We start from the raw sequence: 22,463 nt of genomic DNA on the forward strand, positions 1-22,463 counted from the left end.
ACAATTAAACAGAAGTGAATAGCAAATTTACATCAGAATTGGAATTTCTCTTCTTTTAACTAATTATTTTTCTTTTTTTCCTCCCCACCTCACTTCTCCCTTTTCCAGAGTTCTTAATGTTTTGTCCTCACTTCCATTTAAAAACAGATCAAGAAATTGCTTTTATTTATGTGGGACAAAGGCAGGTTTACATATTTAGAACAGAATCCTGTGAGAGATAATATTTCTAGTTCTCTTGCTCTCTGATCTAAGGATTTAGTTATTGTTCCAAAGTAAACATTAGTGTGGTTATTACAGAGTTTAAAATCTGCACTATTTTGTCAACTTTTTTTTTCAACTTTCAAAGAGGTTAAATGCACATCTGAGGGCATTGGAGAAAGTATTCACGGTAGTGCCATCTCTTAATTTCTAGTTCCATATCTTTTACCCCTCCATCTTTGTTTGAGCATTGTGTTAACCCTACAGATTCATAATGAGGATTATTTGATGAGGAAGATATAAATTGTAGTGTTAGGAAAAATCAGCTTGCTCTGTCAGGGAAAAAAATAGAGGCTGCCGAGCCAGATAGTACCCACAGATTAAACTGCTGGATTATTCTAAAATGAGAAGTGTGTAGTAGGGACAGGAAGATGAACCAGGAGGTAATCAGAGGCTCCTAGCAGCAATAGTGGATATCCTTGGAGTTGACAGTATCATGTACAGTCATGGTCAGCAAAATACTTCAGATGAAGTGTGAATAAAAGTATGCTTTTCTCATCCTTAAGGAGAAAATGATCAAATCACACTTATTTGCATCTTGACCTCAATGACAATATACATTAAACACATTTTGCTAGAGATCACACATGACATCTGTATTTTGGATGTGGAGGTGATTGTTGTACTAGATGTTAGTTTTAGATTTAATCCAGTCCCTATAACGAGTTACTTTGGTATAAACTCCAGGCTTATTTTCTTTTCCACAATCTATTCCCCAGCTTACTATTCCAATGACATGCCAGATGTTTCCATTAAGTGCTATAACCAGAGGTCCCCCTGAATCACCCTGGAAAAGAAGAAAATAGTATCATTAGTGTAATAAATAAAGGTGTGTCATAAATGTGAGTCAGCCAATACCTGAATGTCTAAAAGTTAATATTTTGAAGTTTGTAAAACTAATTTTTATTACTTATTGTGTTATTATCTCTGTTTATGCCCATTAGTGTTTTCATCTAGAAGCTAGTATAGATAAAGCAAAGGTTTCAGTTTTATCCTGGTATAGTTTTGGGTTTGCTGTATTGAAACAGAGCTGAAGTTAAGTCAAGAAAACCTATTTTTACATAAATGATTACTTAAAGGCTCAACTTAAAGTTTTGATTTCCTCCATGAAATCTTACCTAATTCTGTTATGTAAAAATTATTTCTTGACTTGAATTTGAATCTCACCTTGTTCTCACAACTGTTGATAGGAAAGTGTCCTGGACACTCAGCACCATGCAAGAATAGTTTTCACAGGAGGAAGCTATGCAAAGGCATTCCAAGCCAGTGTGCACCATTTATTACACAAAGGATTTTGCTCTCAAACTAAGGTAGCATCCTTAACTTTAGTGAAATGGCCTGAAGTATGTGAATCATGATTTCCCTGACATCTTTAACCCAAGGCTTAGACAAATTTTTTTTTACTTTTATCTTTTAGCAATGAAACTATTCATTCTAAAGGAGTATTATGTGGAAACACCGTATAGACTTTTTATTTAATGAGGGATGATCCTGTTCGAAGCAGGCTTAGAGTCTTGGTGTCATGTGCCTCTAGCTCTTTTCCTTCTAGTATTCAGTAGACAAGTATGAAAACCCTGATCCACATTCTCAGCTCCTTTCCCATGGACACACATCCTACTTTAGGTGCTCAGTATGCTAGTGGTGAAAGAAGCAAAGGAAGAGAGGGGATACGGGAAAGGGAACATTTACTCTCTTATAGAATAATCTGAAATACAATTCTGTCCAACAGATTCATTCTTGTGACTTGAGTCTGTTTAAAATATAAATTTGTCTTCAGTCATGCTGTCCAGTTGCATCTTAGACTACCCAGTTATTTATTTCTTCTTAGGAGGTAAGGTGAGTGGAGGGGACCTTTGTATTACAGATTATGTTGTTAAATCCTAGTTTTTTGTTCATTTGTTTTACTTACCTGTATGCTCTCTTAGATGGTAAATTCCTGGTGGATTCACTTTTTTAATGTTTCTGCTTCCCTTCAGTTATTGACACAGTACCTCACAATTAACACACACACACAAACTTAATGAATAACTAAGTGAATGTTTATATTGTCCCATGACAGGCAGTGGCAGAACAATAGTGTTCCTCTGCATATTAGGACAGCTCTCATGTCAAATCCTTAGTCATTCCTAATTTTTCAGAAATTGCTAAACTGTTGGGCCCAGTTTCAAATGTTATAGTAAAATCTATAGTTACATATTTTTTAGAACTTTAAATAGCCAGTCTTTAAAACTGATTTTCTCTTTAGTGCTTAATGCTTAGAATTCCTGTTTTGTATGGTTGAGGAGAAAATTTCATGTTTTGTGTAGTGATTTATATAATTACTTTATATACATCATTTGTGAGTAGCAATTTAATATGAATCAGTGCATATATTTTTCATTAAACAGGGTAATTCTGTCTGGATGAACATTATTTAGAGTCAAAGTTCCGAGCATTGGTGTGATGACACTCTTTTCACTGTGGGGATATCTGCAGATTCCATCCCACCATGCTTACAATTAGTAAACAATTCTATCTCTTGGTTATGACTATGGTCTGAAGGAATGATTGATTTATGTATCAGCTTCCAGTCCTTTTTTCTAATCAAAGTCCTCATTTACAGCTGGTTGTCATTTTCACATATGATTCTTGACAATAATAGGTGATAATGGAAGACTACTTATTACACTTCTCCTATTCCCCGTTTTTATATTTTCCTTTCTCCTCTTCAAGTTAATTTCATAGTCACATAAAGTGACTGTGTCTATAGCAGGTTCATTTTTATAATTTGAGTATATTCTTACCTCACAGGCATCTAATTTTCCTGATAAGAATCCAGCACATATCATTCCTGATGACACAGCACCACCATATACATAAACTTCATTACATTGATCATTACTTATGATCTCTATTTCAACTTGTCGTAGAGTATTTGGAAAGCGGCCTAAAAAGAGAAAATAGATGAAAAATTTCCATATTGCATCTTACAAAGGTTGGATCAGTAGTAAAACATGTCTTGATGTTGTAGAACTGTGGGTTTGATGACAATGTTCAGGTTCAAGTTAGATTTTTTGGTTTCCTTGTAGGTGCTAAGTATCATGTTTGTCATGCTCCCACTTACTTAATCCTAATAATAGTCAACAAAGATATGAGTTTTCTTTATCTGAGGAAACCAAAGCTCACCTGGTTGTGAGTCTTGCCAGAATTGCATAGTTAAATGGGGATCACATTAGATTTAAAGCCAGGGCATTTCTCAGGGCACTCTCTGAGTTAATATGTGACAGTTTACCTTATTTTATCTAGAAATCTATCTCGTCACTTCATAAAGGACACTGCTATGCTGGGAATTGGGAATCCTTTTTTTTGGAATAGCAGTATAGAGCAAGGCTGTACTACTGGGAAATAACTTTAATAGTAACTAGATGGAATCCTGTTGCTTCATAAGAAAGATCAAGTTAACATCTAAAACTATTACTGAGTAAATAAGTAGTACTGAGATAAGAAATAATGCTTTATTAATTAAACATACATTTATTGACTTGTTAGCTGCAAAGTATTATTTAGTTATGTAGTGAATTGTTTAAGTCATTCTCTTTATCACTTAACAGCTTCTGTTTTAAAGGGGGTACTAGTCCTTCATATAAAAATGGATGTCCTGTTTATAACAAGTTCAAAGATAATTGAGAGGATGAGGACAGCAGTGCTATTGATATGAACAAGTCAGAGTATTTCTGTGCCAAGGACCCTGGTCTTGGAGCTAGCAGATATGAGCTTGAACAATTTGCACAATGTGCCCTTGGAAAAGTTACTGAATCTTAGCATTATTTTACTCACCTGTATAAAGAAGAAAATCAAACCTATCTCACAAGTTTGTTGTGAGCATTAAATAATAATGAACACAATAAATTATGATAGTGCCTCATCCTGTTAGGGGGAAAAGGATGTCCTAAAGCTAAATTCCATACAGGCTTTGTGGACTCCACCCCCACCCCAGGCCAAAGCCAAAGACACTGGGAACTCCAAATCCTATCACCACCAAAGGGAAGGTAGCTGGGACCTGAGGGTGGGGTTAAGCAGCCAGGTTGATATAAAGCCAGACATGTGGGCTTGGGGGGTCCCCCATTTTGGCTTCTGCCAGCTAGCATTGTCCGGCCAACTCTGAGAGTGACTTTGGGTTTCCAGGTCGGCGGATTGGGTAGGACGCATTAAAGACTTTATTTCCCTATTTTCTCCCTGAGTTGTACATCTTCCTTATTTTCTTTTTCCTTTGTAAATAAACCTTTTATTAACCTTTTGTGTGTGCCTATAGTGGAGTATTAATAAGTCCCTTTTAAGCACGCGGGTGAGGACCCACAGCCAGGCAACCCGTTCAATATCGGGGCTGTCCTATAACAATCCCACATTCAATTTTCAATCAATAGAAGCTATTAGAGTGAATTGTAGAGATTAGGGTTTATGGTCAAGAAACTGCACTTCACTGTTAATGATGATGGTGAGAGAACTTTTGCAAAAGGAGATCTAGGTTCCTAGGGATTTTTGTCAGTCGTTGTAAAGATATCTTTTTTGTAACTAGAAAATTAACTTGACTAGAATTGATCATTGCTAAACACTAGATCTAATTTCTGTAGGTCATTAAAGATTGTCCAAGAACTAGTGAATTTCTCCACCTGTCATAATTTTTAATGGGAGGATCATTAAATGACCACATTCTTGTCTCTTAATTTCTGAATAAATGCAATAAATCTTTCAACATAAAAGAAAAAAATGTTCTATCCCAAACTATGTCTTTCTGGCATGTTGATTATTTTGAATTGGAGGCAATTGAGGAGCAGCAGATGCAGGGCAGCACTCTGAGTTTCCTTTCTTATTTTAAAAGCAGGAGATTAAGTTCCCATATGAAAGATATCCTCCCTACACCAAAGGGAAGGTTACATTTTTGTCATTGAGGATGAGAAGTCAAGACTAAGAAAGTGCTCTACAAAAGGACTTTGTCAAAATGGTTCTTATCTTCCTTTAGTCCTTAGCATTTCTGTTTACCATCTTCTCTTTATATAATTTTTGAATAAGCTAACATATTTCTTTTTGCAGATATCACAGCAATATTCAATTTTGCTGGCTCTAATTTTCATTTTAAAATTTTAGGTATTCCAGACTTTAATCAAATATATTCCATTTACTTATCTCCATGTGCCTTATTTTAGTGAGTTGATTTGAGTTACATAGTTTTAAGCTTCAAATGCTTAAAATTCTTTAATCTCAACTTTTTAAAAGTCAATTACAATGCTTAGCAGTATAGCAAGCTATTTTTTGTATGTTATTAACTATCTAGGGAAGAAACTATCCCAAATAGAAAGTTCCCATTTTACAAGTTTTCTTGTAGGAAGATTTCTAATCAGATAAAATTGGATAAATCTTGAGAAGTAGCAAAAGAAAACCTGAGTATTTCTTGTCTCAGTTTGAAAATCCAGAGGAAAATACACAATCAAATATCTAATTCTTAACCTTAGTCAGATGTCTGTAAACTTGTAACACTATTCCTCAGGGGTATGCGATTGTTAGAGTAGAGATCAGTATTCAGTAACCGGCACACTGTTGGATACTGAGTGATTCATGATGAAGTTTCATATCACTTATAAACTAGTTCTCTGGAGAGGCTTAATTAGGCCTCAAGGAAGTGTAATGGTCCTGCTCTACTGGTAGATGCTGTTCTTTTCTACTCCAATCAGTCAGTGGCTTGTCTAAAATCAAAATATTTAATTCTTTTTTGTACTCATCACTATTGCCTGAAGAATAATTACCATCTCCCAGAAATGAGGAAGAGAAATCTCAGGTAAGAGTGATGTTGTATCAACCTGGGCTCCTGTCAGAATTTTGAAGTGCATATTGAAGAGAAGCAGTTTTCTATAAAAATCGAGTGATGAAGACTCAGTAGATAAAAACTATGCTGTGAGTACATAAATAACACTACAAGTTTGTAATAAGAGCCTAAGTAAAAATCTGAAATTCAAGGGCAGATTAAACCTTATGTTGAAAGTCCAACAAAGAGACACAGGAACTACAAAGTGAAAGTAAAATGTCATACTTGTGAACTTTATAAAGTCTCAGACTCTGATCCATTGGTAAATGGATCAGAGGGATCCTATTTAATATTTAGCATCAGAATGTCATTCACATCGTTTGCTTAAGGCTATATCTGTTTAGTCGCATGACACATTACTGAAGTTTATCGTTACTACTGCTCACTAATCATGTGCTTTAAAACTCAGGTAGCCATAGCAGAAACCTACATATGAAAAAAAATATTAAAGAAATAGTTTAATAACTTTTGAATGGAAAATTGTGAGTAGTTTTCAAAATAGCCCATAGAGAAGATGAACATCATTGATACAGTACAATAGTAATAGCCAGACTTTCAATACTTCACCATATCTGGGTTTTCAAGTTTTTGTACTTATTTTTCCTGGGATATCTTGCTTTCAGCTTTTATATATTTTGATTTTGTACCTTATTTTATATCTCCATTCAAGTGGAGGATGGGTTTGTATTTTGTGCTCAGATGTTTCAGCTGAAACACTCACCATTTGCTTTAAATGCTCCCCATCCAGTGACAAACACTTTGCTCTGAGGCGAGGCTTCAAAGGTAGCATCTGGGAGACAGACTCTGCTCACATCATTGGAAAATACAACAGGGATGGAGAGTTTCACCAGGGCTATGTCGTCATCATGCTTATGGGCAGCATAATTTTCATGGATGATAATTGACTGCACCTTTCTTTTCATCAGTGCAGGTCTTAGAGTTGTTCCAAAACTGGCCGTCCAGAGTTTGGGGTTTTTGTAACTGATCACAGATTAAAAGGATTAGAGTTGTCTCAATACTAATTAAAGGTGCCCAGGACTCTATATGGGCATGGGGAATAAGGGTGGGAGAAGGGTGAATTGATAAATGTGTCAGTGCTCTCACTGTCTTATTTGAGGTTTCTTCACTAAAATAGCTTTGCTTTTATTTAGCTGATTACAAATCTTCACATTTTAAGGTAGCTTAAATTATTCTTTTCAAGAAGGAACTTGTATTTTTTAAAGGAAACAATATATTAATGCCAATTTTATTATAAAAATATGGATTAGCTGAAGAAAAGATAAATAAAAACTAGACACATGTACCCATATTTGCACACCCCCACACACATATACACCCCTATCTATGCACAGGTATATAAATATGTGTAGGCTATGAATAGGGAATGAGAGGGAGGAAAGACGTATAAAATTGTTACCACACTTTATGTATTGCTTTCTTATCCTTCCTGTTAACATTATGTCCAAGAATGTTTCCCCATTTTGTACTATTAATATAAGCACAGTATCCAAGATATTCATGTGGATAATCAGATGTAAGTTTGGAAAACTATTAGCAGAGTTTTAAAAATACCCACAATATATCTCAGGAAAATGAGTTTGTTGAACTTTGAACAGAACTGACTTGTTCTTAGTTAAGATTGAGATTACTAGAAAATATACATTCAGTTGGAGCTGAAGATATGTTCCCTAATTTTTTTTTTTTTTTTTTTTTTTTACTATTCTTCAGTAATTGTTACTTCTACTAAGCCTGCTGGATAATCCTGAGTACTTTGGGAAAACTAAGTAATTAAAAAAGGATGAAAACTATAAGAAGCAAAAGTAATAAAATAGGTAAAGTGGTGATCCAGTTAGTACAGACTGAGGACTTACGTGTCAAAGCAGTGAGCTGCGGTCAGGAGCCATTCCTCACTAATCAAAGATGCTCCACAGAAGTGGATGCCATCCATCTGCAGGTTGGCTTGCCATGGCCAGTCACTTTTCCTTGCAATATTACCATCTGCAATTCTTTCCATAGTTGGGTAATCTCTCCCTATACCACAACCTGTCCAGAGGAAATAAGATGGTTATTTCCGGAGTATAAACATGTGGAGGAATGTTTGACATGTGGTTAAAAGGCGAAAGATTTATATGATCTGAAGAGAAACCAGAATATGACACATAGTTAAAGATGGACAGCAGGTGAGTAGATTAATAAGATGTGGTATATATACACAATAGAATACAGCTTGTTTGTAGAGAAAAAATTCTGCCATTTATGACACGGATGGAACTGGAGATTATGCCAAATAATAAGTGAGAATGAGAAAACAAATATTGGATGATTTCACTCGTCTGTGGAATATAAAGAAATGAAACAAAGGAGCATGCAAAACTAAAGCAAAACAAACCCTAGAAATATGACTACAGATTTAGGCAACTAGAGGGGAGGAGGGGGTAAGGAAGGGGTAGGAGGTCCAGTGGTCTATGGTGGAGAATTATGACTGCTTTGGTAGTGGGTGTGGTGTCATGACATGCATATGAAGAGTTATGAACTTATTCCCCTAAATCATACATAGTGTTGTAACCCAATGTTACCTTAATAAAAAAAAAATATTTTGTACTCAGAAAAAAAAGGGCAAAACCTGTAATGCAGAAGCAGATCCAAATATTCACTGATGGGGCAGCTACTATGCCAAATAAAAATAGATAAGACAAATTGAGAGAGAATTGTTTAAAGAAATCATTAGTGAAACTTTCTGTGAGGAAGTCAAGTACATCCACATAGATTTTCCCAATTCTTAGCAGTGATTTTTCTTTCCCTTGGGAGACTTAAATTATGTATCCAGTCAGAGATACTGCATACTTTTTGGGGAATAGTAAAAATGGGAAAAAGCTCTAAAGAATTTTGAGTTTTAGTGATTTATAAACATATCAATGATTTTCTTAAACTTACGGTTGTTCAAAATGTGTTCTGCTTGTACTTCATCCATCTCTGAAAAAAAATCAAGATGATTTGTCAGCAGTGAAACAACTGCAATTTAAAACACAATGTCTTATCAAAAAAACTAGCAACAACAAATGTTGGCGAGGATGTGGTGAAAAAGGAACTCTCCTACATTGCTGGTGGGAGTGCAAACTAGTCCAACCACTATGGAAAACTGTCTGGAGGTTCCTGACTTTTGCCAAAATCACAATACAGTTTTCTATTGATATAATATACCTGCTCTACTCCTATAGTTTTAAGGAGAAAGTACAGAAGGGAAGCTTACTGGTAACTTACAGTTTTCTGTCAGCCTTATAATCTCCTTTCACAACTTATACAACTTCTGGTAAAATGTGCCAACTTTAAAGTTAATTTATAAAATGCTTACAGTAGTCTTGGAATTATAATGATCATTGTTTAATCTCACACCCCAATTATCACCTAGCCCTTTATGTCTGTGTTGAAAATGACTAAGTGTCTTTATGGCCTAGACAGGTACTATCAGGGTCTAGCATCTTCTCTGTCCCCTCCATTCCCTGGGGCAGTCCTTTCCAGTGAAATGTAGGAAGGGTTTTGGTAGTGTCATCTAAAAGAAACCTGCACCCCTATGTTTACAGCAGCACTATTTACAATAGCTAAGCTATGGAAACAACCTAAATGCCCAAAAATAGATGACTGGATCAAGAAGATGTGGTATATATACACAATGGTATATTACTCAGCAATCACAAAAGATAAACTCATGCAATTTGCAGTAACATGGATGGAGCTGGAAGGGATCATGCTCCCCGAAATAAGCCAGAAAGAAAAAGAAAAATACCGGATGGTCTCACTCATTACAGAAATTTAGAAAACCTCAATAAGGGACCAGGAAAAAGACTAATTGTAATAAAGAAAAAAATCAAAATCAACAAGCAACTATAAACCAGAGACACACTAGGGGAGGGGGGGAGTAGAGGAAGGATTAGGGCCAAAATAAGGGGGTGCAATTGTATGGGGACTATAACCAAAATGAAAATGCATACATTATGCAGAAATGAAAAGTGATGTAAGAATTATATAAAATATATTAAACATAAAAAAAAATAAAATACCAGACCTCCTCCCCCTGGAGTCCAAATCATGTTGCTCCCCACATATTGTGGTTTCTGTATTCATACCACTCTTACATTCTGGATTCAGAGTGGAAAGAGTTTTGTTACAGAAATAGCCAGTCAGTAAAGATTACTATATCAGTAACAGTGTAGGCTTTCACCTCATGCCTGTTTAATTAATTCAAACAATTTTACTAAAATCTCTTAAAAATAAGGAAAAACAATCATATTTGAATTACTTATAATTATTGTTTCATAATTATTTCATGCTAACCAAAGAGAGATAATCTTTAGTGTTGATTGTATGAGGAGGGTTATTTATTATTGAGTAAATGAGATACTTAACATATTAAGAACGGTTTCATTTTATGGTGAAATAAAAAAATACTTTCTTTGTAGATGGGCATATTGTTAAAATGATAAATTCAACAGGAGAAGAAAATGGTATTTCTTGCCTCTAAGATAAGGTAATGAATTATCTGTCTTCAGGAAGCTTTCATCTAATTTCAACTTCTGGTGCAAAAGGATATCAGCTTGTCTTTTTAAAGTATCTGCATTGTGAGCAACAAACTGAAATTTAAGCAATACATCTGTTTTTAAACCATCATTTGACCTGAAAAAAAAAAATAGCAGAATAAATGAGTGAAGTCATAGCTACATTAATTACTACGTATTCCTCTTATTTAAATATTAGTTATATCTTCAAGAAAATATCAGCATAGATATTTTATACATTCTGTTTTCATAGATTTGTTTTCTTCTTTCTGCACCATATGTGTTACTACCTGAATTATTCCCTGCTTGATCTTATTCAGGGAGGTGAGGGTATCTGAGAGCTCTAAAATTTTTTCTTATTGGATATAGATAGATCAAAAGCCCTTGCTAAATTCATCAATTACATAAATATATGTTATATATAGATACATATGTATATAAATTCCTCGTCTTTAAAAATTTATAATATCTGGTTATTGAAAACGGTAGTGAGTGCTTATTAGAATCTTTAGCTGAAATGTCTTTTAAAGGACAAATAGTAGAATATATGCAATCACTACCATATTAAGAAACTTTATAGGTACGCTGTACAGGAACAACAACAATGAAATGTAGTAACATTAAATTACTTTGGCATTTGATATATCTAAGATTGTTAGGTCCTATTCACAAAGCAAATAAGTGAAGATTAGCTGAATATTACAGTTTGCTGTTCATTATACAAATTAATTAGTTGTGATTACCTAAAGTTGGCAACATGAGACTTGATGTAATAACGATTTAAACTGGATCTTTGAAATATATTATCTATCTGAGAAAAGAAAAAAAACAGTGTAAAATTTTGTAAATATGGATTTCACACAATTCAGTATATCACGAGAATGCTTGTATAAAACTTGCAGTCATTCAAATAGCATTTACTTTCAAGTCTGTTTACAGCTATTGCCAGAAGTCTCATCTGGGCATAATCCTATTGTCATAAAGTCATCTATCTTATTGGAAGCTGGTATTTGAACAACTTGTCACATGGTTAAAGATGACTGATAATAAAAACTTGAATTTAGCTAAGTATTTCAATAACCGCTATCAAATAGACATGGATTTAGAGATACAGAGACTTTTTTTTAAAGCTTTATATGTATCAACTTATTACCTAGCATCATTCACATTTAGTTATAAATCATGTGGATGTAAATGAAGGACCATTTTTTTTAGGTTTTAGTAAAACTTTTTAGGCCATGTTTTGATCCCATGGTAATAGTGGGAAAGGAGGAAAATGTGTAAATTTGGGGTGCTACTTTAAAATGACTATTCTTATTAAGAATAATACATAAAACCATTGCTTAAAATAAAATAAGACTATATATCCCATTTATATGTCATTTCAGATTTTCTATATGGAATAATTTCAATGTGGTATAAATTCCTAGAAGAAATTACTAAAAACACACTTTGTTAAAGAATCTCTGGTTTTACAAACCTGTTTATTAGCATTGACTCAGCAAACTGGCTGCTCAGAAAAAAAGACTGATGATATGCCAAACCTTAAATAAACCAGTCTTGATAATTAGTAGCACAAATCAGAAGAGAAGAGCTGCTAAATTATGGACATGGGTGTGTGGCAAGCAAATGTTTTGTACTCATCTGATTTGATTAATGATATTTTCTCTGGTGAAGTGCTGTGTGTTATCATATTGGATATGTTTGTGAACATCAGTTTATTGAGAAAGCAATAGTTATTCAAAAACAAATTGCTATGTGTATTCCTTCTAACTGGCTATATGAAGAGAATTTTTATTAAGGAAATAGTTTTATATGCATTCTTTGTAAAGAATATATGTGTGTGTGTGTGTGTGTTTGTGTGTGGCAAGTAATACATCATGGAATAATGAAAAATATGATTAAAATCATTTCTAAATTGGGCCTCCCCTGGTGGCGCAGTGGTTGAGTGCTGGGCTGTGAGGCTGCCTGCTGCCTCTACAGCGCCCGGTTTATTCCCCGGCCACCGGGGAGGGTCCCACAAAAAAAAATCATTTCTAAATTATATAGAACCAGTTATGTATTTTTTGGTATAAATATATACTTACAGGTTCTTTACATACATTACTATATATTATATATATTTTCTGCCTTCCTTATTTTTGTTCCAATTTCATTTTTTTCTCTTTGAATCACAGTTCTGTGAACTACATATCATGCAATGAAATATAGCATATAAACAGATTATTAAACTCCATAAGAAATCTCTAAAATTCATTTTAGAAACTCGTTTTAATCTCTTTTTCTAAAAAATGTTCACTATAACTTATAACTTGTAGTGCAAACTAATCAGCATTTTTATTGGCCCATCATCTAAGAATAAACTTCATATTTTTAATTGAAAAGAATCAAGAAAAGACTGTTTTATGACATCTTAAAATTTTGCAAAATTCAACTTTAAGTGTCTATCTTATAGCTTTATTGGACCATGGTCACACTCATTTGCTGATATCTTGTCTATGGCTGCATTTGTACTACAATGAGATGGGTAGCTGCAGAGTGACTGTATGACTTCTAAATAAAAAAAAACATTATCACCTAGCATTTTACAGAAGACATTTGCCAATTCCTGATCTAAATGACTAAACTTCTCTTCTTAATATTGTCTACATGTATACTCTACAGAGCAGGATCAAATACTAGTGAATTAACGAGCTATCTACTTGATGAACTATGGCCTTACCATGTGACAGATACATGAGAGGCACCAGAAATATAAGAATAAGTAGGCTTAGACCTAGAATAAATGAATTCACAGGTCCAGTGGAGCATAGGTGTATAAAATCATAATGAATCACAAAGCAGTAATTGCTCTAACAGAAGTGTGTGCAGTTTTGTGAGAAAACAGGAACAAAATACTAACATTTATTTAGACATTACTTCTCATTCTCTTTGTTCACTACACAAATGAATTCTCGGTATAATTGAGGGAGGTGAGTGAATTATCCTTATTTTATAGTTTTTTTAGAGTTATAACTAGCAAAGGGTAAAATTGGGATATTCATTTAGATATTCTGACTTCAAAACTTAAAACAATTTCTAATATATTGCTTCCCATAACAAAATTTTCCTACCCCAATTTTTACCCCCAATCAAAATTTCCTTAGGATGTGTTTGTTGAAAATTCATGTCAACCCTCCTCAGGTGTAGCCTTCAGTGTCTTTCATCAGCTTCTACTTTTGGTTAGAAAATATGTAAAGAAATATTTCTGAACTTGCCAAGAATGATCTGTCATCTTTAGTCAATGCTAGGCTCACTAGAAATTGCATGCGCACCTGAAGTCTTCAGTGGAAGAATTAGTTTGGGTGTTTCTGTGGCATATTTTCAGAAAGAAGTGTTTGGTGTAAATTGCCTCATGGGAAATACATCAGGGGCACACACACACACACACACACACACACCCCAGGTCCATATATATATATATATGCCCATATATATAGGCATATATATGGTAAGTGCTTAATATATGATATGTACAGATATTGTTTGGATCTGAATGATTGGATTTTGTTTCCACATAGCTCTAGTAACTTTTTTTTGTATTTAAGCTATTTATTTTTCTGTTGTGTCCATGTTATTCAGTCTTTGGTGCAATTATCCTTTGTCTAAAATAGTCTTCCAATTTTCCTGAGATAATATTGGTTAGAATTGCCATGATTTGCAAATAAAAATATAGTTAAATTTTAATTTTAGATAAATGATTGACTTTTCAGTATAAGCATGTTTCAAATGTTGCTGAATTATATCCTTAGGATAATCTGAAATTAGGATTTAACTGAGCATTCTGTATTTTATCTGGAAACCTTAATATAAGTATAATTTGTGTGTTCTAAACTAACCACTTATTTTAATCTCTTTCACAGTAGTATTGTAGTTTAGAAATGATGCCAGCAAAGGTCAGAATTACCTCATTATTGACTTTTTGTTCCAGGTCATTTCTAATTTTTGAGTGTTCCACTAAAAATTCAGGATTATATTCAACACTGGGGATTTGGAAAGAGGTTTGGTAATAGTGAGTCTTCTGGTCTGGAAGGGAGAACAAAAATAATCATATAATGTAATATATTCTCATAAATTGACCTCAAAGTTAGAATTGCTACTAAAATAATTTTGTACTCTTAGTGCATTAACATTAAACCACAAAATAACAAACTGTGAATCCATTGCATTATTCAAAGGTGATAACATATGAACCAAGTCCAATTTTTAAATGCTAGAAGTGATTCTTATATATAAAAGATTACCATTTCCCAATTTTACATACATTTATATAACAATATTGAACGATGCAAATTATATGTAAGTGTATACAAATCATTACAATGAATGTTGTACTCTAAAAATATTTTAAAATATTAAGAATTTTGAAATTGAGTGAATCTTCAAACTTTCATATTACTATGGAAAGGATACTTACAAAATGCTAAAAAATAAACGAGGAGACCGATGATTATTGACAGAACCAACACAACAGCCATAACAATAAGGGCAATCATCCATGGTTTCAGTGAACTTGTTCTACCCAGTATTGCTGGCCTTTTGAGAGAGAGTTGTATATTAAAAAACAAACATCTTAAACACTAGAATCTTAGTTTCACATAGTTTTGATATAAAATGCTTTTTTCTGGAATTCATGATTAACTCATTGATTTTGGTGACATTGGAATATAATTTTCTTAAAATTATTTTTAAATCCATTAAAAATTTAATTAAGCATTTGTTTTTTGAGGTAACAACGGTTTTCAACATTGTGTATAATTTGTATAGATTAGCAACTCTTCAGATGTATGTTATACCATATCTGCCACCAAAACACTCATAATCATCTACCATATTCCATTGGGTCCTTTCCCTCTTTTTGTTCCCCTCCACCCACCATCTTCTGATAGCTTCAGTTCCACATTCAGATTTCTAGGGTTTGTTTTAGTTTAGTTTTTCTGACCACTTATTTTGTTTCTCTATATTCCAAACATGAAAACATCTGGTTTCTATTTTTTGCCTTCAAACTTACTTCATGTAATATAACCTCCTCCAATTCCATACATATTATCACAAAGGTTTCATCTTACTAAATAGCTAAGTTGTAATCCTTTTAATGTATAAATCTCACAGCTTCTTAATTTACTTATCTACTGTTGGGCATTCAGGTTGTTTCCATAACTCAACTATTCTTATTAGTACTGCAATAACATAGAAGTGCATATATCCCTTTAAATTAGTGTTTTGCATCTTTCAGGTAGTGGGATTTCTGAATCATTAGGTAAATCTATTTTTAAAATGTTGAGAAACCTCCATACTGTTTTCCATAAGAACTGGACCAGAATAAATTTCTACCAGTAGTGTATAAGAGTTTCCTTTTCTCCACACCCCCATCAATATTTGTTGTTTCTGGTCTTTCTGATATGTTCCATTCTCACAAGAGTGATCAGCACCTGTATTAACAAGTATCATGAGCAATCACGAACTGATTCACTGACATTTACTGAATTTCTTCTGTGTGCTAAAGATTTCTGCTCCAGATTTACAAGATAATGAGACAGAATCTCCTATTTTCAAGATGTGTAATCTAAAGACACATTATGTCATACAAGTAGTCACTGTCATAATGGAATTATGCCTAATATACTATGAAATTAATGGGCAAGAAGGTTTTGCTATCTAGAAATTGGCCTTTGAACTGGGCTTTGAATGCTGAGGAAAAGGAATTGGCAGTGGTGGTGTGTATCACAGATAGAGGGAAGAGCATAAATGAAGACAAGGAGACATGAAACAAGGACAAGGATTTATCAAGGACATAATTAAGAAAATAGAATTTATGAATCAGAGTAGAGGTAAATGAATTAATGAGGTTAATCAACTAAATTAATAGATTGTACATTACTATGTACAAAATACAAGGGAATATAAAAAGGAATATTTAATAGATCTTCCTTTCATGGATTATAGTCTTATACAGGAGCAGTATACCAACTGCTATCAGAGTTGTACCAAATTTCTAAGAGTTTTTTGACTCAGAAAGGACTATGATTTCTCTTTGGAGAAAATAATAGCTAAAAGTAATAACATTTTTAAAGTTTGAAAATCTGAACCCACCTTAGAATCTTCTCTGAGTCAGATAAGGAAAACCATTCATAAAGAGGTAGCTTGTTTTGCAAGAAGCTTATCTTCAAAAGGATGTAATTTCCTGTTGAACTGTTCACTTCTAAAACTGGAAACATCATTGTGACTGAATTATAGTGTTATGTATGGGTCACAGTGAAAAATTGTTTGAGTTTATTCCCTTAACCTTGCACATGCCTGAAAATATTCCTAGATATTTTTTTAAAAAATATTTTTTCTCTTATTTCTCTAGAACTAATCTTAGTATAATTTAAGCATTGACTATTTTCAATGACTAATTTCAGTGTTGTTTCAGACTGGTGGGCATCAACTCTACTAAACAAGAAGCCAGGAAGTAAGCAGTCCTAAACTGTTTGCTACACAAAAACTTTTTAATGGAGAGTTTTGCTAGAAGTTGTTTCTAACATGGTAGGAAGAGAAATGCAATCAAGTCTTTACCAGGAATCAAGATACAATTACAAATTTTGTACTTAAAAGTCAATAAAAGCAATTCTTTCCTTTTTCCTTCTTGACTTCTCCCATCTCCTAATCCTTCCAATTTACATAATTTAATTTTGGCCAGACTATCTTAGTAAGGTTAAACAGGTTTATTGTGCAGGAAAATTCAGTCTTAGAGAAACCTTTGACAGTCAATCAAATGAAGGATATGTGACCTCACCTTTGAGATAGTCCATTTCACAGTGAAGATGAGTAATGACAAAAGCCATTAATTTTGAAAGTCTAGAAAACCTTTCAGAAAGAGTCAATACAAAGAGGCACAGTCAAGCTCTTAAACATGCCTTCCTTTTAATTCCTCCCCTACCTTCATATAAATTCCACATGATTTAGACCATCTCAAGAGGAAATATTGTGCCAAACCTCAGCAAAATGGAAAGAACCCTTCTTTTTTCAATGTCACTTATTTCCTTGTTACAGTGTTTTGCAGGTACAAGTCCTTTCCCTTCAGATAACTCTATTAGCATCAGTTAATTTCCCAGGATTTTTTAAAATGCCTTTTTTTATAGTTATCCTCAAAGATGAGTAAAAAAGGAATTTATTTCTGTCACAGCAACTGCCATGTGCTCAGAAGACTCATGGTTTTTGAAAAGTTGTTCCACATAGTAGTTAAAATTAGGGCCTCTACAGCCAGTCTACCTAAGTGATTATCCTGTCTCCCCACTCTAGGATCCTTGGCAGGCTTTCAACCTCTTTGTGCTTCAGCTCCCTTATGGGAAATTAGCGGTAATAATTCCTACCTTGTGGGGTTATTGCAACCCCTTGTGGGGTTATTGCAAATGAGTATATATATGAGAGAACATTTAGAACAGTAACTGAAACATGGTGAGGATTGAGGAATCAGAATTATTTTATTATTTTTACTATCAAAAGCTACAGAGAAAGGATACCAAGGAATTTGTTCATAGATGGAGTAGAGAGAGGAGGTGGTAAGAGTGTGCTGGATGGTGGGCGTGCTGCTCAAGTAAGAGGTGGGAACTGGTACCTTGGATCCTAGAATTTGAGAGGCACACAATTTACACAGAGTGGGAAGCAGCTTGGGAGGCAAGCAAAGCCTTGCATATCACCATGGAGAGTTACAGCAGGCAAAGGACGTTCCAAGCTTGGGGCAACGAAAGATACTAGAGTCCGCAAGAGTAGTCATAGTCTGGCATTATGTGGTGAGTATATTTTGGAGCATCCCTGGGGAAAGAATTACTGAACAAAAATAACTGGATATGGATAAATTTTACTGAACAAAAATAACTGGATATGGTAGAACAGGAAGGGTGAATCATCTAGCTGGAGTTTTAATCCATTGCCTAGGAAAGACTCAAAGAAAATGGTTGTTATGCAAATATCAGGAGGTAGTGGTGGTATTATTCATGACAATGGCTTAGCAATGATGACAATCATCATTTTAATTATACCACCAGAATGATGAGATGATCATAAAATCTGTGATGTGTGTAGAAAATACTAAAAGTGCAAAATAGTAAATGAAGCTTTATGCTTCCTTTTTTTTTTTTTAAAGATTTATTTTATTTATAAAAGAACCAGGGCACAGGGCCTCCCCTGGTGGTGCAGCGGTTAAGTGCTGGGCTGTGATGGTGCCCGCAGCCTCTGCAGTGCCGGTTCCATCTCTGGCCACCAGTGAGGGTCCCACATGGCGCCGCAAACCTCTCCTGCCATGCCCGCTGCTCCCCTCAGCAGTGTATTTCATCACTCTGCCTGTTCTGTTCCCTGCTCTGGCTCTGGTGAATTCTCTCACCCTCGCGCATATCTGACTGTACCCAGTGCTTGTATAATTAAATAAATAAATCTTAAAAAAAAAAAAACTGGGGCACAGGCCAGATGCGCGGGAGGGTGAGAGGATTCACCAGAGACAAAGTGGGGAACAGAACAGGCAGACTGATGAAATACACTGCTGAGGGGAGCAGTGGGCGAGACAGGAGAGGTCTGCTCACAGATTTATGCTTCCTTTTATGTTTCATGTTCTCACAAGCTGTGTGTCTTTTTTCCTTAACCCCACATTATGCAAATAAGGACATAATACTTCATAAATGGGAAGTTGGTTGATTTTATAACTAAAGCATAGTTAAAATAATAGGTGTTTTAGTTGATAAGAGTTCAAAAGAGAATCAAGTTCAGAGAGGGCTACTCTTCAGAGCTTTCCCCATTAATGTAAATTTACATAGTGAAGTTGCATGACAACCTGTTCCTTGAAGGATGTTTTAGAGTTTTGAGGTAATTGAAACCTGAGGAAGACCAAAAAGGGTGTGCATGCCATTTATCTGGCCAGAGAGAGCAATGTTTTCCCACCCACTTCTGCCAGCTTACGCCACATCCCAGGGGTGCCCATGTAAGGATGAATAAGAAAATTTGTCTGGTGCTGGCAGCCCCTGGGGACATGGGCTGACTGCTTCAAAATTTTTTAATTATTTATATATTTTTTACTTTTTTATTTTTAAAAACAATGTTTGCTTTCTTTTCTCGGGTGTAGTCCCCATAGATGCTTCAATTTTGATGGTACATTTTCCTGCTTTTGGTGTTTTCAGATTAAGAATTATTTATCCTTAACCATCTCTCTACTTACTGTTATTTATATAAATTTTAACCTCCACAAGAAAACACAGATATATCTGAAAGAAGCACAGATATATCTTACCAGTCTTTTCTAATGGACAAAGCCTACTGTCACTAGATCTGACCACTGGGAAATAGTTTTATTTAAAATTTGAAAAGAAAATTAAGGCTTTTCTCAGATCAGAAAGAATTATTGAAAGAACTAACTGATATGGCCCAAAGGGAAGGATTATGATAGGTAGGTGACTTTGACAGCTTTAGTGAATAGGAATTTTTGCACAATAGTGTCAGGAATTTTTGCATTGAATGAAACTACACTTTCTGAGCTTTTAGAGCTTTTTGGTGTCCTCATTCCTACCTCTCTTCCTTTTCTTACTTTATTTCTTTAATCATTTTATTGAGATATAATTAACATGCCATAGAATTTATTCATTTAAAGTGTATATTTCAGTGGTTTTCGGTATATTCACAAAGTTAGATGGCCATCATAATCACTTTGCAAACATTTCATTACTCCAAAGGAAACTCATATCCATTAAAACTCCCCTTTCCCCCCAACCCTATATATCTACTAGTCTACTTTAATTTTTCATGGGTTTGTATATTCTAGACACTTCATATAAATGGAATCAAGTGAAATGTGGGCTTTCATATATAGATTTTTTCATTTAGTGTAATATTTTCATCCATGTGTAACATATATCAAGACTTCATTTTTTTATTGCAAAGGAGGTTTTATTTTATGAATATACCATGGTTTTTGTTCAGTCATTAGCTATGGACATTTGGATTTTTTCTACTTCTTGGCTGTTATGAATAATTAGCTATGAACAATCATGTTCAAGTTTTTGTGTGGATATATATTTTCATTTCATTTGCATTTATATATAAGAAAGAAATTTCTAGATCATATAACTGTTTAAACTTTAGAGGAACTGCTATACTTTTCCAAAGGGACTGAGCATTTTATACTCTCACCAATAATGTATAACACACAGCCTCATTTTTCTTTTCTTTTTTTTTTTACTTGCTGCCTCAGATTGCTTCTGTTGGTTTTATTGCATCACTTTCTTCCTTTGTCATTTTCTTATCCTGCTCCTTATTTTCCTTTGCTTTATAAAAACATTTTAGAAACAAAACTAAGTATTAATAGAATCATTCATAATTTTCTAGATTACCCATTCTCTGAAATTTGAAATTATATGATATTTCCCTCTCCACAACTCCTCCACCTAATCAGTTTACTTCTGAATGGTCCTTCCATTTGCCCCCTTCTTTACCTGTCACCATCCTATCTCAGCCCTTCAAAGATATTTCATCGGAACAATCATAGTGGTTATTATTCGATCTCTTTATCTCCAGGTAAATCCCCCTTAAAGACATTGTACAATGTTGCTGCCAGAATTAGCTTCCAAATATACAGTTCTGATTATGTGACTCTAGTTCAAAAACACACAGATATGTCTCACTATGTAAATTCAACTATTTAACTTAGTACTTGTTTATTCAAGAAGCATTTATAGAGATCCCATTATGTGCTGAACACTAATTCTATTGCTGTAAATACTGTAGAGAACAAGACAAACAAGTTCCTACTCACATGAAGTGCACAGGCTAGTGGAATAGGACTAAAAATGAATAAGCCAAAAAATAAGCTTCAACTTGCAAAAGTAAAACACATTAGTGAATAGTGTCTCCAGGTTGAGAAGGGGATGCTTAATTGATTAGTAGGGAGTCTTCCTTGAAGAGATGCCATTTGAACTGAGAAATAAACTGTGAAGAATCGTGAGCTTCTAGAAGAACTAAGGAAAGAGTAACCTGGTGGCAGCAAGTTCAAAGAGCTGTAACAGAAGTGAACTTTAGTGCCTGAAAGAAGTGAGCCAGTGTGACTGGATCATGGTAAGTTCCAGGAAAAAGTGGAGAAAATTCAGTCAGAGAAACAGGTGAGGATTAAGTCGTATAGCTCTTGGAGGATATAACAAGGTGCTATTAATTCTAAGGGACAGAAATTTATGGATTATTGTTAACATTGGAGAGACTTGATTATTTACATTTTTAAAAGTTGCTGTTTCTAATTTATTTTGAGGTCTCCTGATATATATAGTACTTCGCTTCACATGTGCTGTCCTGTTCCCTACCTATTTGTCTCACTACATGCCCTCTGTCGAAAATGCCCTCTCTTTACTTCTAACCTCCTCCTCCACAGCGGTTGGCATTTCCATTTTGGGAAAACTTTCAGTGTGCTGCTATAATGCCTCTTCCTGCTTTAATTGCAATTCATCTCTTAGCTACCCGGCCCCATCTTGAAGCATCTTATACTGTTTGGTTTCTCCTTCGTTTGCTGTGTTGGCTGTGTTTTATCTTCTTTTCTTGCTATTTGTGTCAGTGACCTTGTCCTTTGTATCTCAGCTGCATACACTTACACTTACGCTCTATATCTTGTCATTACTAATAACCTCAATTATTTCCTCCCAGTGTAAATTTTAATCATCCAACTTCTCACTGTCATCTTTCCAATTCACTGTTTTCGTATCCTGTTCCAGAGGCCCAACAATCCATTGATCATAACATCTCCTCACTGTCTGGCATCACCC

General features: G+C 34.4%; 1 protein-coding gene across 1 annotated transcript; it reads right to left on the reverse strand.

The window, feature by feature from the left end:
- Nucleotides 1-883: 883 nt before the first annotated feature.
- On the reverse strand, nucleotides 884-16,910 carry LOC119260307 (transmembrane protease serine 11G-like). The gene is made up of 10 exons (XM_037529294.1): nucleotides 16,783-16,910; nucleotides 15,107-15,225; nucleotides 14,597-14,715; nucleotides 11,394-11,461; nucleotides 10,611-10,768; nucleotides 9,032-9,070; nucleotides 7,969-8,140; nucleotides 6,819-7,078; nucleotides 3,042-3,184; nucleotides 884-1,045 (listed from the first exon to the last, which is right to left on the reverse strand). The coding sequence occupies exons 1-10, from the start codon at nucleotides 16,908-16,910 to the stop codon at nucleotides 884-886; spliced, it is 1,368 nt and encodes a 455-aa protein (XP_037385191.1).
- Between the last annotated feature and the right edge of the window lie 5,553 nt (nucleotides 16,911-22,463).

The sequence above is a fragment of the Talpa occidentalis genome, unplaced genomic scaffold (assembly GCF_014898055.3).
Source record: "Talpa occidentalis isolate TD23 unplaced genomic scaffold, MPIMG_talOcc4v2.1 talOcc4.6, whole genome shotgun sequence".
Taxonomy (NCBI): domain Eukaryota; kingdom Metazoa; phylum Chordata; class Mammalia; order Eulipotyphla; family Talpidae; genus Talpa; species Talpa occidentalis.

Coding starts and splice junctions, on each gene's coding strand:
- LOC119260307 (XM_037529294.1), bottom strand. CDS start 16,910: ATGATGTTTCCAGTTTTAGAAGTGAACAGTTCAACAGGAAATTACATC. Junction 8,141..9,031: donor AGAACACATTTTGAACAACC/GTAAGTTTAAGA, acceptor TCCTCTGGACAG/GTTGTGGTATAGGGAGAGAT. Junction 7,079..7,968: donor GCAGCTCACTGCTTTGACAC/GTAAGTCCTCAG, acceptor ATCTGTGATCAG/TTACAAAAACCCCAAACTCT.